The following is a 17,150-nucleotide window of genomic DNA, read 5'->3' as shown; positions in this document are numbered from 1 at the left end:
TTCTTCTTTTCTCCTTCTCACATCACGCAACACCCTCAACATGAGCACCTGATACAGGTGTGAGGCCTTCTCATCATATCCGTAGATACGTCGCAGTTGGAGGATTTACGTTGCTAGACGAACATTTGCCGCACGTTTGAGGGGGGTCATAGATTTTTTTCTCTGTGATGGCTCCCCATGGTTTTTCGTGGCTACATGATTTATTTTGCTAGTGCTGGCTTTGAGGCTGTCGCTAAGGAGATGCACTGTGTGATTATACCCTTTGCCTACTATCCGACGCCGTAAAACGATGTATTGGATGATGCACCGTGTGAACGCTCGCTGCAAGAGTTGATGTGGCCATTCAATTGGTTTGAGATTGAGTTCCGCGAGCGGATGAGCCGCTGCAGTTTTTCTGTGTTTTACCCCAGAGGTTTGTTTGGATTCATCATCTCCTTGAACAATCTTCAACAAAACACTTTGGACGATTGAGTCAGATGGTGAATATTAGCCAGCTGTCTCTGGACGTATCGCAGAACTTAGGAATATGTTTGCGGTGAAGTTGATGCTGCTGCTTATCATACAATGTGATGCTTTTTGGGCACAACAACAAATTGAGCTACCGACCACTGATAAAAGACGATAGTTTCGAGGCATTTGGTATCGCTGTGCCCATATCAATAGTAGCTTCAAGACATTGTTGCAAAGTCCCTTGGTCCCCATCTTCACCTCGTTTCAGAACTTCCAGTAGATTTTCAGGCTGAACTCTATCCCAGAGACTTCCCTTCCCAGAAGCTTGACCATTGGCCTCTTCTATACGGAACCATTGTTCGGCAGTCCTGATTCTATTCGGGTGGATTTCGTCCAGAATAGCATACTCTCTTTTCATGAGATCATCTTTGCAAAAGTTCCAGAAGCCAGTGAAATTATCCTTGGTGGACATTGTACTAGCATCATCGGGATCAGCATTGTAGGCGGTCGGTAAATCAGCAATGTCCCGATATAACGCCCAGTAGTCGTCTATTGACATTTCGATATACTGTGCAGGGCGGCCAGTAACACGTTCAAAAGCGGCGGCCATTTCGTGAAAGCTAATATGTGCGATCGCAGTCCGAAGATCCATCCCACTGGCCCGTCTAGGGTTGTCAAACATCCAACGGACATAATAGCCACAGTCTTGAAGGGCAACGAAAGGCACGGCAACGTCGCCAACTGGAATGCGCCAGGTGACGATACCGTCTTCGATGGTTGGCGACATCATGGTTGCACCACTGACACTCATATCAATGTATGGCCCTCCCGTAAATAGAGCTGCATCCATTCTGTCCATGTTTGTCGTGTTTTGCCACAGAATCCACTCTCCAATTCTTCCTTTTCCGTCTAAATGTCCGCACCGATACCTCGAATTATAAGCTCCTGCTTTGAGCGCATAGTCATAGTTCCCATATACAAAGAACTTGAGGCCTTCCTTAATGGCAATTTCATAAATGCGAATTGCCCAAAACATTTCTGCCTTCTCGCCAGTGTTGAACCCATCAATATTGACAAATGCCCCATAACAACCGCGGTGACCGTTATAAAGGGTTGTCTCGTTGGCTAGAGTTCCTCCGAATAATTCCACATTTTCGAGTCCGTACAATTCTTGGGCACGTCGAGATGATGCGTTACGGGTCAGAACCTTGACCTGATATTTCTTATCACTGACAAGACTTCTGACAACGGGCATCCCTTGGGCACCCGTGCCACCAATCACAAATATTTAAGGGATGTCTTGGGAATCCATCGTCAACGTTGAGTGTTGCCACAAGGAAGAAGTGTATGAAGTAAATTGCGGCAACAATAAGCACTCGACTGAGTAGACCCCTGCTACGTGAATATATACGGCCAATCGAGAAAATAGTCTCCGACCTATGTGTCTGCTATGAAGAGTTATCTTTCTATGTATCCACAATCACTGCAATGCTTTGAAATCAGACGCTGCGACAGCATAATCTCTATGCTACTAAGTGAAGCCCACCAGCACACAAAACTTTCCTGATTACTGGAAAGTTTTTGTCATCTCATTTGATTGGCCTCTTGGAGATGGGGTTATCGCTCTCTTGTTGTGGTTATGGGTGAGAGTGATTACTCTTCTTTCAGTATATGCCCTGTAGATCTGCTTGGCATTCGCTGAATCTGGTATCAACACTCAAAGGCTTGGGCGCATTATGCTCAGTGGAAAGATTTTTCCAATTAATATATACTAACTGATTGCATTTGTCACGTTTGTGGCCTAGACTTTTGTTACCCAAGTGCTATGTTGAGTAATCTCCAGTCCGCTGGACAGCTTTGTAAGTGTTTCTAATGTCGAGGCTACATATGGAAATGGCAACGGTTGACTTTAGTTCCAGTACATCTAGTACACAATCCTCGTATCAAAGGTGTGAATATGCATTGAGGATAATGAATCTATGAGTCTCGAGTATAAAGCAAAACGACTCGGTACAATAGTTGCAATGAATCATTAAAACACTATCAAATTAGAGACTCCTCCATAATGTCTTTCGCGAAGAGCGGGGTCTCTCTTGTCCAGCTGATGAGCGCCAAAAAATTTGGACTGTGAGTTTCCATCTGGAAGATGAGGCTCATTGCGCTAATTAATCTTGTAGACTCTTAATCACCGAGGAAATATGATTGCTTCTGCACAATCGTTACTGGAGCATGACGTCTATAACTCTTTCAAATATGCAATCAAACAAGAGGCACGCACACACCTTCAACCTCTTATTCCCCCAGCTCTTGCATAACCACTTTGCATTATAATTCTGAATTATTCATGTATTTGCAGAGCAAGGGAGAGGATCACATCAAGGGTCGGCTCAGCCGCACCGGCCTATGGACGCATTTCACAACCCAGGCTAGACTTGGAAATAGAAACACAGTATCCCATCTAAAGGCAATCAAATGTATGATTTGCCCCTCGCATCTTTCAATAGGTCACGGGAATCTCATCACAGCTGGTGATTTACCCCAACCTTATTCTTTTTCAGGAGGCAAATGGTCAGGGTGTAAGCCGCTCTCCCGCCGCTAGATATCCAATATTGACTTTATTTATTTCTGAAAATTTACACGAAGGAAAGGGGGTTTTCTTTTCTTTTCTTAGTTTATCGTGTCAGATGAGCATACTACATATGGCTCTTACTACTATCTGCTGCAACTTTCGTTGATCGCAATATATCTTATGTATCAAGGGAGCTGAATTGGATATTGCAAATCACGTTCTAAGGATGAATATAGCTTTATGGTTAAAATAAGACGCACCCCTTTCATAATTCGGATGCGCTTCCGTAGCTCAGTTGGTTAGAGCTTCGTACTAATACTGGACGTCACAATCTAGCCTTGGTAATGCGAAGGTCGCAGGTTCAAGCCCTGCCGGGAGCAAATGCCCCAGATGCGTTATCCGAATTTTTTTTTTTTTTTACATTTTTCTACCATAAATCGTATGAAATCACTCGTCCCCTTTTGACCATTTGTCAAAACAGATCCTAGGGTCTGAGATCTTCATACAAGGAACATAAAATAATAGGTGAACTACTATCACGGATTACGCTAGCCCGTCTGGCCTCCTGTGTCTCATTTTTCTTTAATTATCCAATTTTCGATGTATCTCGATTTATCGACTGAGACCTATGCCAACTGGTAGAAATATTTGCAACCCCTCTGCCTATAGTTGCCTGACGGCAGACTCTCTGTTTACTACATAGGTATGTACGCTTGCGACAGGAAATCCCTGGTAGTATTTAGTTCGAATGGTGCAGTTGACAGGTCGGTGTCTATCGAAACAGCTAGTGAGTCCGGTGATACCGGCAGCCAAGTTCTAAGAATCAGGCCACTAGACAGACTGTGAGGCTTCTGAATATCATTTGCTAGTAACGGGATGAGGAAGTCCGGCAGAGTGGCAAGGGAGATATCCAGCATTTCTCGTCCCCATTTGCTCATTGTAACAAAAGGCATAAATGGCACAGAGTAGAGGTTTACCGAGCCTTCGTAATTACTGGCGATAATTAGAAGTACATATACTTTAATCCCTGGGAAGAATCCTTCGCCTAGCATTGGGAATCTTCCGAATCATACCTCAGCCCGTTCAAGTCCTGGTATTGTTCTAGTTGCATGAACTCTTCTGAAAATAAACATCACATTTCTATTCATTTAAGAGGAGAAAATAAATCAATACAAATGAGATATCAGTCTGAGTACATGTACTCTAGGCGCTGTCACTTAATGCAGCTGCCCTTAAATGTGAAACGATGCCCGACTGTACAGATTCCGGTTTATATCCATGTTCATGATATGCTGTTTTGTGACATCGTCCGCAGTGTGGACAGGGAAAGAAGTTTCTTCAAACCATCCACAGATCGTATGCGCTTGTAACATGTCTCTTTGTACAAAAGGCATCTCGAGCTCCACTGACTCTCCTCGCAGCCACTTTTTCAGCGCACCCATGGAAAAGTTATCGGAGATCCAAGAATCTAAATCTTCAATCTTTCGATAAGTAAGCATCTCAGCTTGAATAGCTGCCCAGATGAGACCAAGTTGGGGATTTCCACAGGGAAAAGAAGAATACTGGTGATAGGTGAGCACCAGCTGACACGACGCCGTAGATCCATGTACCGTCGAAACATCATCGCCATCAATAACCATAGAGTCGAATGGATCACCAGAGTCTGACTGTGCACTGGTTATGGTGCTTGGGCGATGTATTTTGCCAGATTTGGCTAGCTGCAAGATTCCACGCATGCAATGCCAGCCAATCTGGCATTCAGGGCTCCAGCCATCTACAGTTGCGGCTGGGACTGTTTGCATAAAACCATCAGCGTCTAATTTTGCATGATGACACCTAGTTGCAGATGTAAGCCCCAATATCTCATCGAATGATACCTCCGCCTGTAGTGAAACATTTGCTCCTAGCCTTAATAGACAGACTAGCATTGCCATAGCTCCAAATAGTGTCTCTCCTTGGACGCCTGAATTTGCTAAATGGTATGCCAATACCACTATCAAGTGAAGGGTTCCAAGTGAGAGTTTGGTACCACAAGAGACGCAGTGTCGAATAAACAGTCCGCTAAAGCGGTTGATATGGGGTATATAATCTCCAGGAGAGAAAATCCTCATCATGTTGTGACAAACAGCCTGAACAGAGCTATGACAGAAGGGATGTTTCCAGTTAAATGGAACGCGGTATTTGCCACGTTGAAAGAGCCGGCGAATTGCTGGAAAATCTACATCCCATCGACCACATGCATCTCTTTCTTCTCCAGGATACGCATCTGTGTCAATAAAGTTGGAGCTGACTTCTCTTGGTCTAACACGCGTATGTGAACGTATAATAGAAATTGTCAAGCTATCAAGGACTGTATGTCCCATGATGTCCTCGTAATTTTTAGCGACCGGATATACGTCTTCAATACACTCGAGAAGTGTAGTGAGCAAAGAACAGCACGTGTTACCACCATCCAAGTAGCTAGCTGCGAGGTGGTAAGGGTAGACCTCTTTGAGAGACTCAATGGAGCTTGGATCTTCCATTCCTTCTACAAGAAGTCATTCCACCGATTCTATGTTCCCAGCCATTATCGCGAATCTCAAAGATTCTAATTGCAGTGAACTCGGAACTGTTCGCAGTGACTCGGCGATTAACGAATTAGAGACTGGCAAATGCTCAGGTGATAAAGAAGTGAATGTGCTTTCCGTAATTGATTGTTGGATTGACTGGGGAAAGGAATGATTGTTACGTTCTGCTAACGACCACGGCTCCTCGAGAGGGTGACTGGATTTGGTCGTCATCTTATCTTCTTCTTTGCTAGCGTATTGTTGTTGGTGGGTGACATGAATAACCCATCGACAGTGCTGCGAAGGCGTAGGTAAAAATGCTGCTTCATCATGAGGCGGTAGAGGCGAGGGTGCAAAACAGATTGCTGGAGTTGTAGCTGCTGAGGAGGGAATCACCGACGGGCTAAGAGTCAATTCTATTATCATATCAATTGTCCACAGCAGGGGCCCTCGTCCCCAGTATTTGGCTGTGACAAAAGTGTGAATCCAGAACTCGTGCATATAATCTGTCAAGACACTACCGTGACTTAGTACCCTTTGAGCAAATACTACTTCAGCATAGGTACTTACATGCGATCCTCTTCGCTGCATTTTATAAAAAGCTCCTTCAACTGCCCTTGCAATAGTAGATTTGACAGGTCTTGCCTAAATCTTTGACGAATAAGCTGCATTGATGGCGATGCCATAGCTAGTGGAGACTTGCCAGTGGTATCCGGACTGTTGACTGTTATGTAGTTTGGAGTAAAGGATGTAGAAGGAGAGTGAATGGGGCGTGTGAAAAAGGGACACGACGGCCAAAAGCTGCCGAGGCCTTGTGCCTACTCACATACTCTCATCTCTTTACCTGTATCTTTATAAGTCTGCGGTGCGCTGGGCATCATTTCGTTTTCCATCCAGCATTTCCAGCCAACAAACGCACAGCAACCCCACAATATCGGCTAAGCTAGCGTCCGCTAAACAACATGGAATTCCAGGTTGGAACCTGAAGCTCCACTGCGGGCTGGGACAGCGTTAAGTCGAGCACTAATGGATACATATACTAGTTCCCGTGTTGCTTAGTAGTGGACCCGGGACGCCAGAAAGGTTAATGCAAAGCCTCGCTGGCCAACCACAAGCGTGGCAGAGAGACCTTTACTGTACTGAGTACGCCTTCCACGGCTCGGAATATTTTGACGTTTCTAAGCTATCCCATTGAGTGCCAGGTGGTCCAACCCAAGTACCTGTATCCACCTTATTTCTATACGGACTGGATACACTAAAGGACTTGATTTGCCAGCAAAAAGGTCGCTTGATCGCCGTGTTGATCATTAACGTTATGTAGCTCAAAGTACTGATCTAAATTTCGAGACTTGCCCTTGAGGCCAATTTTGGCGGCAGCTGATGTACTCTCAATTTGTGGCGATTCAATTGGCCACAATCCTAGGAAGATACTTCAGATGGACCACCTGGCACTCAATGAATGGGATGGAGCTGCACAGGCACATGTGGGTTTCTCTCATGGCCAGAGCCTTGCCGCTAATGACGAAACAGCAGCACGGCAAGTTTCGACATTGGGCTTCCCCTTCGAAGCTCTACCACACTACTATGGATTTGGCCAAATGCAACGGTCAGCCCCAGGAGAGGGCAGGGTTGAATGGATTTCTGGCTGCATTTAATAATGGCAAATGCTTTTCCCCTCCTCCATGAACAATGTACTGCTCTTCGCTACCTCTTCTCTGGGGCCTATATAAGCCCCTCTCCTTCCTCTTCTTTTATTCAATCTATCATCTTCAAAGCAGTTCAGACTCAGGTGTCATTTTATACCTTATCATTCTCAGCTGAAATACAGTTCCCTAAGTTGACTTTATTTATCCGCAACTTTCGTAATGCCATACCTCGATATGGAAAATCATGACTCCAATGGAGTGACCTCTCTGTGAGTTATACCAACGCTTCTTTATTATGAAATATCGTCAAAAATCCTCGTTTATTCCTCAATTTATGGGCAAATTCAAATATGAGGCATATGTATCGTCATAATGAATTAGTGTGAGCCTGGTATTTGTATTGTCGCCGATCTTGGACTTTTCTCTCAAGTTTTCTTGCCCGCTCTCTATAACAAACATGAGGTTACCCAAAGATCATAGAGCGTAGCTAAATGTAATTTGTATTTGATTTAGGGATACTACGGATACATGGAGCACCGCGGCGAGGAGCGATTCCCCTCCACCAATCGCCCGAATGAGCCATCGTGAGGCCACTTCAACTAGTGCCGCAAGCACCACTGAGGCACCACAGACTAATAACACGAGAAAAGATCAGAATGATGTTCTTCATGGCATCGGTTCACAGTTTCCTGCCACTGGTATGTCTTGCCGGCTCCGTGATCTCTTTTGATGTGGACAATAGCTTACTTTCATGGTTCTACATTAGATGATGCTATCCAGAATATGGACCTCCATCTTAATCTCTAAGGCTACTGTCTCTCCCTCCTATATTAACGAACACAACATGCCGGCCGACACAATTGCAGCGATGCATACGACACTTGAGACTTCACAATGAGAAGAATATTACTGCCATATTAAATCAGCGATACAAGATTACATAGATATCTGGCATAATATGCGGCGTTTTGTTGATTCTGTATTTCGTCGAGTTGAATAGATCAAAAGCCCAAGGAAAAATAACCGGCGGCATGGTAGTAATCGGGGTTGGATACATATCGCTTGGGAAATATGACCTCATTTTCTTATTCTGAGACTCTCATTCCGCTCCCCAACTAAAGTTCTTAGTATTGTGCACTTAACTTTTGCCGTTTCTTCATGCTTAGTTCGTACTCCACGGTATTGACTAAAGAGACTTAGAACAGGACTAAAGATAGTGGACGGGAGCGATGCTGAGACCCCACCTCTAAGGACTTGGCCTTCACATGAAATAGTGGAAACTTTTGCCGGCTCCATGCCGATCTTCTCAAACCTGGCGCTATCATTCATGACCTTGGAAGTGTTAGGTAGTCGCTCAATAATATTCTGTGCATTTGTGTGTTATACATGTAGACATAACCCTTTAGTACTATGATGATCAGTGGTATTATAAACGAGCGTTTTTTATTAAACGAACCATGTTTGAAGAACCCTAAAGATAATAAATTAGTATAGTCAATTTACAAACGAAGAGTGCGGGTTCTTTGTTCGAGTATGGAATCATATCATCCCTAGCTGACTTTTAATCATGGCCAGGAGTAGTGGATGCATATAGAGGGAATCTCGATATCGAAGTGGAAGTCAAAGCGGGAGGCCATGTCTGCCACGTGCCGGAATATAAATCTCCTTAAATGGGCTTTGCTATGAAGTAATCCCAGGACCAGCCGCCCTGTAAGCCTAGAGTGGGCGCATAAAGGAAAAATGTAGTTTGCTAGGGATTTGTTAGAGGATGGTGAATTTAGGTTGATTGCTTAAGCTGAAATTATGACAGATTAACTAACTTCCATACTATCAAAATCGAAATTGGTCTGTTGTATGAATTGCAGGTATGAATTGCAGATCCCTGTCCCAATATTAATGATGCCTTCAAGCAGGTGAGTAGATGTTCTTGCAAATAAATGAGAGACACAAGTCCTTTATTATCACGGGACATTTTACTTTGGTCATGACCATGAACTAATTTTGGGCTTAAACAGCTCTAATCCGGCTCGCGTTTGGAATGAACAGTGCCATCATTCATCCACCAAAAGCGATCTTAGAACGACAGCTGAGATGGGAAAGGCCCATTATGAGCAACCAGGCCTCCAAAGAGTCGAATAAGTCCTGCAGGCCTTATAATATGTCATATAGCGGCAGCCCGTTTACGTCCGAGTGGGTGCATAGCCGGCTCAACAGACGCGAAGCGCTACGGCAACTTTCCCGCTCGACGCATCGAAGCGCCTCCCTTTTTTTTTTGTTAGCCTCTCGGCATTCTATTTCGAGTTAAGACGCTCCAAAACCTGCTAATTTCTCTCTATCGTTGGCCGAAACATTTTCCAGTCTGGACGCTGGAAGATCCGTTTTTGACGACGTCGTCAAAAGGCGGGTCATTAGCGTGACGACGTCGTCAAAAAATGGATCTTCAGAGAGGCCTTTTAATTTCATGACCTTGCACCATTGGTTTCATTGGTTATTCCTCCCACCGTAATGAAGGCTAATGGATTAAGGCAGCCTGAAGCTGGGTGTATGGTTCGCCTGGTTCGCTTTGTACCTGTGTCTACTGCCATGTATCCGGACAGCTAAATGCATATAAAGTAATGATGTTTCCTCTTATTTTTGTTTGTTTAATTATCATCCGGCGCCGAAACCCAATACTTTTTGATAATATATCATTCAGCTTGCCATTCTCAAAGAAGTTGTCATATATCACAAATTCCCCCATTTACCATCTTTATCATGAAGAACTGGCCTATTGCCACCCTCAATCCTAAGTAAGTTCTATCCTTTAAAAAATCATCCACTACTCCGATTGCAACAATACTCTCCAGATTTCCCCATTATAGGCCTTCCATCAATGACAATAATTTTGCAAAAAGCTTTCCTTCTCATTCTTCTTAGAAACACCATTGATTCTTCAATTTATTCTTGGTAACCTTCTCTGGCACGATATAAACGCTTTGTTTTTCTCAACCATTTATTGCTCTGACTTGTATGCCTAACTGCTCTTTCCAGTAATCTCAGGAAGATATCGAGTACATGGAGCGCCAAGGGAAGAAGTGGTTCTCCTCCGCCTATGCTTGAAGCGGGAGACTCTGGCAGCGCCAAGATGCCCGAGGAGAACATCGTCGTAACGACTCAGAATGATCTCCTCCACGGCGTTGGTTCGCAATTTGCCACCATTGGTATGCCATAGCCATCACATCGAATCTCACCAAGAAGAAACTGGCTAATGTTTTATATCTATAATAGATGACTCGATCAAAAACAAGGGCATCCACCCAAAACTCTGAGTAAGATAGTGCATCGCCACGCACATAATATTCGATAGGATGCACTTTCTTAGATATAGCAGTCTAGATTTTGTGATGTGACTTAAACTGCTGCCGGAAGGATATAGCCACTACTGTTTATTTAGCAAGCTAGAATGCGATAGCTTTTCATTTCAAGTCAACGCTATCTGCTACAACTACGCTATTTCTCGTTATTAAGTAGTAGTTTCAGTGATTCATGATGACTACGTAGTCGGAATATATCAAGCCTGCGTATACGTATTGTCTGATTATAATTGATCAAAGATGATCTTGCATAAAGATACTATTCGTAGCTGAGCTTCGACATCATGCTCAGCCGACCGGGTTTCGTTGACTACGTAGGGAAAGGACAAGCACAATAAACTTGCTACTCGGATACCACGTGTACCATACTGGTATTCATTTCTGATTCATTGACTAAGTGTGCCAAATTAACCATGATATTTAAAATTCGCGCACACCTTTCGCCCACACCGTAGTACAAGCTACTTCCCGCTCTCCAAGCACCAGCTTGGTCCATTGCTTTCTTATACATACAAATTTGCCAAAACTCGCTTATCAGTAACCAAAATTAAACACGCAGCTCCAGCTATCCCACTCAATCAAAAGGCATAAATTTTCCGTACGCCTTCTTCAGCTGGCGTGCCAATGTTGGTATCAGATGCCCTTCTATTTTATGATTTGGGGGTCGGGAAACACTCAAGAACGTCCTCAAAGGCATGTTACGCGGTGGAACGAGTACATGAACGGAGCAATACCCATGTTTAACATCAAACCCCATGGCAACCATGGCACTTATAAACGCGGTCCAAGTGATCGAGGCCCCGGCCTTTGGCTCTTCAAAGAGAGTGGAGAAGACCTTTTTCGCCGCTGGGTTGGCATACAACTTCTGCAGCTGTTCTTCGTTCGGCTTATTGACAGTTTGTTCATTCTCAGACGTTGATGTTTGGACAGGACTTCTATTTTCGTCGTATTTCTTTAAATCAAAACCTTCGGCGATGCAATAAGCGGTCGTAATAGGATACCTGTATTCATTCTGTTCAATGTCTTTAGTCTCCTGAGACTGGGCTCGGTGATATGCCGAGCATTCTTGCACAATGAAGTGGCAGAAAAAGTCCATTTTGCAGCCAGTATGGAGTACAACCAAGTGGTCGAGTTGAACCAATGCCTCGTTTGCCATTCCGGGCTCGAGTAGCTTATTGATTGGCACTGAGAATGCCTGTAAATCAATTTCTTTCCGGATTCTGTTCAAGCCATAATCCAACTCCCAGGATCCATTTATAAATGTTTGTCCTGTTTTGCGAGAGAGAGGTGGTAGCGCTACGGCCCTTGACAATTCTTGAATAACTAACACGATCGTAATTAGCTCGTCTAATGCATCCATCTCTCTCTGTTGTAGGGATTTCCAGCAGGATGGTTTGGAGTTGTATAGATCATCCAACTTGTCGACCCACTGAAATGCCTGTAAAGCATGCGTCTGGGGCTGGCATAAGCGCAGCATGTATTGCAGAAGAGAATCACTCCCATTAAGCTCATCTGGCTTGACCCTCATAACCACCCTTGGGTTTCCGGCCTCATCATAAGCGTTGGGCACACGCCTGAAACATCTCGCCCCGATTCCTGTTTGGACGTGCCTGATGAGATGAGCCTGAGCGCGGTTGTACTCGAAGTGGAATACATTGGAAATTTCTTGAAGAATGATGCGCTTGTAATCCGACTTGGTATTCGGATTGTCCCACATCTCCATGAGATTGTACATGTAACTCATGATGGCAAATTTCTGGATCCAGCCACGGACAACTTCGAAAATGGCACAGCCGATGTGTTTGTCGGTTTCGGGTGGCAGGCTGTAGCCTCTATCGTCTGTAACTAGTTCTGGCCGGCTGAGCAGCCAGGAGTTGACGTTGTAAACAAACACAGATGGCTCATCGCGGAGAATAGCCAAGTAACCCTCGAGGTCATCTCTCTGTTTTTGAACACCAATAAGTAGCTTAGCGAACGGGACGGTCTTTCCCGGCGCCTTTCCGGTTGCCAGCATCTCTTTGATCATCTCTGCCATCTTGTCTACAACAGTCGAGTCGTCTTGTTTGACCAATTCCCACTGCTCTTCGGTCCACCATGCTCGAGGAGTTTTCATAAGCATTCTCAGGACCAGAAATCGAAAATCCATCAACGAGGTATACTGTCGGTGCCAAATTAGTGATCCCACTGCGTACGAAACACAATCGCCGCCTTTAATCAATGTCTCTGTCCCTTTGTCTTCTTTGTCAAGCTCAAGGAGATCCCCATACCACTTCTCTGTAAAGATATAATAGTAGTTTGGACGATTTGGGCGTGGTCTAAGTTGCTTCTTGTTCACCTTCTCAGTAACGAAAGGGCCGTCGCCGAGTGCACCGTCAAGACCGACCCGATACTGCTCAAATAAAGACGTCGTAGCACGGTGTTTGAAGTGATTCAAGAGAAATTTCGCACTTGTCGAAACATCATTCAGGTTCAACTCAGGAACTATCACTGCCTTCAACTCCAATTCCCCAGACTTGTCCCTGGTGTAGCTATGCGGAGAACCCTCGTTAAAATAATCCAGGAAAAGTCTCGCCCGCTCATTTCTGTCAAGCTTGTGCCAAATGGCTCTGATTTGCCAATTATAGTCATTGTATAGCCGGGCAAATTCGCTATGCGCGTCTTCAAGGAATTCGCAGTTCATTACGGTTTGATGTGGTACAGACATTGTGTCAATTAAGTACTTGGGCCTTCTCGGATTGGTTTCGGATCCTATGGCGGGAGTTTGTCGCTACTAGAAATATAGGGCTGATGAGTATGATTCAATGTGTGTTCGGATTTGGGAGAAGATACGAAGTTTCGTTCGTCGCCAAGTATTGCATGCTGGAATCACACTTGGGTTGGCTCCTGCCCATCAAACTTCCAATTTTATCCTGAAATGCCTCGAAATTGTTGTTGAAATGCATCACCCGGGCAACATCCAAAGTATGCACCAAGCATCCGTTACGTATGACTGAGCCAGTAAGGCAAGAACTGTTGACGGGCTGCTGAGTTAATTCCGGATAGAGGCAAAAAAAAATGGTATTGGAACCGCTAATCTCCCCGCGATCCAGGTGTACATAATGAAAGGCATCATGCATACTCGCAACGACAAGGTACTAAAACTAGCAGTGCAGAAAATGGCCGAGTTCGATATACGATTGGGCTGCAATGTCACAACATCACACATTTTGGAAGAGATGCCACATGACAGACTGGAGTTATTTGATGAGAAGATCACGCTCATCATATAAGCACAAAACATTGACAAAACTTTTACTTTCATTCATCCCTATTATCAATCTACATATTATTTTCCCATGCCCTCAGCGGAATGCTTCTGCAGATCTTTGGGATCAAAGGTTGGACACCCCTCAAACTCATTAGTCATGTGAGACCCTTTGCTTTGAAGCGAACCTCGTTCACCGGTGAACTCTTCCAATGTTTTAGGAGGCAAGACCTTGGTCCCGTGATGCACAGCGGCAGCATTATGAGTTTCGTGAATTGGAGCAGTGGTGTGTACAACCTCTGGAGCAATGGTTTCTTTTTGGATTACTGGTTGAACATGCTCGTGCACGTGGTGATGGACTCGTTCACCCGCAAAGACAGGCGCTTCAGCTGCGGTTTCGTGCGTGGTATTGTGGACAACAGACGTGTCCTTATATTTGGCGGCATCACGGTTGAGATATGATTCGACATTTCTGTTGCTACCGTGCTCGAAGGACTTGTGTTCGGTTGGTAGCACCTTGTGTGAATGCTTTTCTGGGCTAGATATATATGTTAGATTAGGAGTCTATAGAGATAGGCCGGCTAGGCCAAGGTAAACGAACAGAACTTCTTGAGTATTAATCGGCTGAACCGTAGTATGGTGGTGGTCTTGATGAGTCTCTTTCTCCACGGCGGTCCTTATGTTTTCTTGCTGCTGTGGCCGAACATGTTCGCTGGTGACCGACTGTCGAGTTTCCTCATCCATAGTGGTGTCATGTCTGTTGTCTTGGGAAATGAAGTTTCCAACTGCCTTCTTGACTTTGTTCATCTTGATTGCAATATATGATTTCAAAGATGTGATTGAATTTGCCGGAGAGGTTAGAATTGGGCACACATATATATATCTGCAAATGTATGTTTGTAGGCAGTTAATATCAGCTATCAGCTCGCATTTATACTTGCTTCCAGCAGTTATACGTCATTACTTCGTCTATAGATTTCAGCACACTCCTTCGACTACAGAATTTACTTTGCTCCTCGCGCCACATCTTTCATCTGCAGAAGATTTACCGGGGAGAATAAGGCGCCTTGAAGAGCGTCCGTTTTGTCATTTTGCTCATTATTTACAGCATGGCTTGTACAGATGGGTATAAGAGGTTAATAATGGCGTTTTAACTTCCAGAAGCTTTCAATTGCCAGCTTCTATGACACGAAGACTATGCAGTAGTGCATTCCAATAGCCAACGGATAGATGATTGGATCAGAATTTTGCTGAAGAGGTTGGAGTCGAATGATTCAAGACTGGGCCTAAAGTGTGAAGTTTGATTAGGCTTAAAATACCGGAGTAGATCGCCCAGCTATCTAGTACGCCACGTCATACATGACCCTTTGCAAGCCAATTTTCCCACAGTTACCAAGACTTCAAGTTTTCCAGCATTTAGCTGCTCAGCTAGTGCTCCGGAACTTAAGCCCCTTAACCAATCACAAAGTCTACTTGCTAATTCCGTAGCGCGATCGTCATTTCACAATCGAGGTTTACAGCCGATTTGCACTACTGTCGGAACGTTTTCACCGCATCTCCACTCTTACATACTACTCACATCATCCATGTGTCTCAAAACTTTGTCTATTGCAAAAGACAATTCTTTGACTTCTGGTGCTAGTGCTATTGTATAGCATCAATATCTATTTACATATGGAAACTTGTTAAAGTGCTATCTCATCCATTCTCCACCATATACACCTACGCTAATTGCATCACACTTTTGGTGGTCTTGATGAGTCTCTTTCTCCACGGTGGTCCGATATTCAGGCAGTGTATTTCTTGTCACACAACTGGGAGAGAGTATTAAGTAAATACAATCTGATTGTTATAATAACAATTAACCATCTCTTATTCCAAACGAGTGTATAGAAGTGTATATATAATGCGATGTTCACATATGTTCATTCCCTGAACATCTTCCTAAACGAGTACCCATTCGCTGGTGTTTCTTCTGAAGAGGAAACATATTCTTAATTAGCTCGGGCAGCCAATAGTTCTTCCGTGATGCTTACCTGTAGGCTTGTTTTGCGACTAAAGTCTGGGTCGTAGCCTGACAGCAGTTTAGTGGTGAGGGGTGCACTTTTTGCTGTTCGCCAGCGAATACTGGGTTGCGTCTTTTGGAATGCCAGCTTGGCAGCCTTCAAAGTCCGACGCGGTTTGGAATGAGAGGTAGCCATTGCTCTGGAGTTGCCAGTGAGATCCTTTAAGCGAGTCGCAGTTGGCGCCTCCGTAGGACGACCAATGCGAGGGAACCTGAACTTGGTTCACAATTTGCGCACACGAGCCAGCTTCACCCTCCACAACGCTGTTGTGATTAACACTAAGGCAAAGGCTGCTATCATCGTTTTGCCAGGAAAAATAGTGGCTTTGAATGCAGTTGACACCGCCGCCCGTGGCTCCGCCAAGTCCTATACAACGGGAGACACATGAAATTGATGTCGCTTGGGCACTGGCGGCGAGTGCCGTAATGATGGACACAGCGTTAGAGAAGAAATGCATGTTTTCTTGTCAAATCAGTTGATAGGATGCTTGATACTTTGGTAGAAAGAATGGAAAGGATAGATGTTTTAGAATATTGTGGAAGGTGAACGAGGAGATGGACAGCTCTTATAAGCATTTCATATGCGGCTTTGCATGTGTGAGAGAACTATATGGGTCATTTTGAGTTGGGTTCGGAAAATGTTTCACCGGCGGTGAATATACCAACTCGTCAATAGTATATACATATATCTTAGCGTTACCGTGTAGCATGACTTTATGGAGTATATTCCTAGGCTATTTGGAATCTGTGAGCATCTTCCTACTGTTTCAAGTCACAGCTTTCCACCCGATTGGTGGTCTTTTACTGGTCTGAATTGTTGCTATACGATCTAAACATGCTAGTAAACTCGCTTTTGGGTCGTGCGTGTCTAAAGCCTAACCAGTTTGTATATAATAGCTAGAAATGTTCATCATGAGTGTGACATTTGCCGGAAAGAAGAGTACTATAGGTATTATGAATTGCTGTAATACAGTTAGCTTGTAGCTTATTTCTACTATTTGGAAACATGGAATCTGAAGTTAAATGTGGTTGTAGATCTTTGAAGTCAGTGGAATACTTCATGACATGGAATGCAGTAGTACACGCCGTAATACCTTAGTAATTGTAACTATGCTTATGTTTTTAGTGCGCCAGGCTGTCGTCGGAATACTTCCGGTTGTTGTGGGGTAGAGATTGACGATTGTTACTATGCCTCGGGATGGAAATAGCACGTGAAACGCTGACACAACACCGTCATGGGAGAATCTATGGCTGATTAGCATTATTCAAAGCACTCT

The 17,150-nt window shown here is 44.3% G+C and overlaps 6 protein-coding genes and 1 non-coding gene across 7 annotated transcripts; 2 read left to right on the top strand and 5 right to left on the bottom strand.

The window, feature by feature from the left end:
* Positions 1 to 598: 598 nt before the first annotated feature.
* On the bottom strand, positions 599 to 1,705 carry M431DRAFT_2550 (hypothetical protein; the record flags this gene model as incomplete). The annotated part of the gene is made up of 1 exon (XM_024913819.1): positions 599 to 1,705. The coding sequence occupies one exon, from the start codon at positions 1,703 to 1,705 to the stop codon at positions 599 to 601; it is 1,107 nt and encodes a 368-aa protein (XP_024777101.1).
* A 1,594-nt stretch (positions 1,706 to 3,299) lies between these two features.
* On the top strand, positions 3,300 to 3,399 carry M431DRAFT_t61. The gene has a single exon. It is a non-coding gene; the product is annotated as a tRNA-Ile (tRNA).
* A 315-nt stretch (positions 3,400 to 3,714) lies between these two features.
* M431DRAFT_547714 (hypothetical protein) lies at positions 3,715 to 6,446 on the bottom strand (the record flags this gene model as incomplete). The annotated part of the gene is made up of 5 exons (XM_024921253.1): positions 3,715 to 4,012; positions 4,364 to 5,517; positions 5,566 to 6,082; positions 6,136 to 6,289; positions 6,392 to 6,446. The coding sequence occupies 5 exons, from the start codon at positions 6,444 to 6,446 to the stop codon at positions 3,715 to 3,717; spliced, it is 2,178 nt and encodes a 725-aa protein (XP_024777100.1).
* Positions 6,447 to 9,965: 3,519 nt separating this feature from the next.
* M431DRAFT_2549 (hypothetical protein) lies at positions 9,966 to 10,519 on the top strand (the record flags this gene model as incomplete). Its single annotated transcript, XM_024913818.1, has 3 exons — positions 9,966 to 10,000; positions 10,242 to 10,411; positions 10,479 to 10,519. The coding sequence occupies 3 exons, from the start codon at positions 9,966 to 9,968 to the stop codon at positions 10,517 to 10,519; spliced, it is 246 nt and encodes an 81-aa protein (XP_024777099.1).
* A 619-nt stretch (positions 10,520 to 11,138) lies between these two features.
* On the bottom strand, positions 11,139 to 13,244 carry M431DRAFT_77752 (hypothetical protein; the record flags this gene model as incomplete). The annotated part of the gene is made up of 2 exons (XM_024922612.1): positions 11,139 to 12,641; positions 12,750 to 13,244. 2 exons carry the CDS (start codon positions 13,242 to 13,244, stop codon positions 11,139 to 11,141), a joined length of 1,998 nt encoding a protein of 665 aa, XP_024777098.1.
* Positions 13,245 to 13,876: 632 nt separating this feature from the next.
* Positions 13,877 to 14,676, bottom strand: M431DRAFT_136067 (hypothetical protein). Its single transcript, XM_024912545.1, has 2 exons — positions 14,410 to 14,676; positions 13,877 to 14,346 (listed from the first exon to the last, which is right to left on the bottom strand). Exons 1-2 carry the CDS (start codon positions 14,613 to 14,615, stop codon positions 13,890 to 13,892), a joined length of 663 nt encoding a protein of 220 aa, XP_024777097.1. The 5' UTR covers positions 14,616 to 14,676; the 3' UTR covers positions 13,877 to 13,889.
* Positions 14,677 to 15,893: 1,217 nt separating this feature from the next.
* Positions 15,894 to 16,331, bottom strand: M431DRAFT_479033 (hypothetical protein; the record flags this gene model as incomplete). Its single annotated transcript, XM_024915737.1, has 1 exon — positions 15,894 to 16,331. One exon carries the CDS (start codon positions 16,329 to 16,331, stop codon positions 15,894 to 15,896), a length of 438 nt encoding a protein of 145 aa, XP_024777096.1.
* Between the last annotated feature and the right edge of the window lie 819 nt (positions 16,332 to 17,150).

The sequence above is a fragment of the Trichoderma harzianum genome, assembly GCF_003025095.1.
Source record: "Trichoderma harzianum CBS 226.95 unplaced genomic scaffold M431scaffold_3, whole genome shotgun sequence".
In the NCBI taxonomy this organism is placed as follows: Eukaryota; Fungi; Ascomycota; class Sordariomycetes; order Hypocreales; family Hypocreaceae; genus Trichoderma; species Trichoderma harzianum.
Note: the sequence above shows the minus strand (reverse complement) of the source record. Positions and strands in the feature narration are given on the sequence as shown.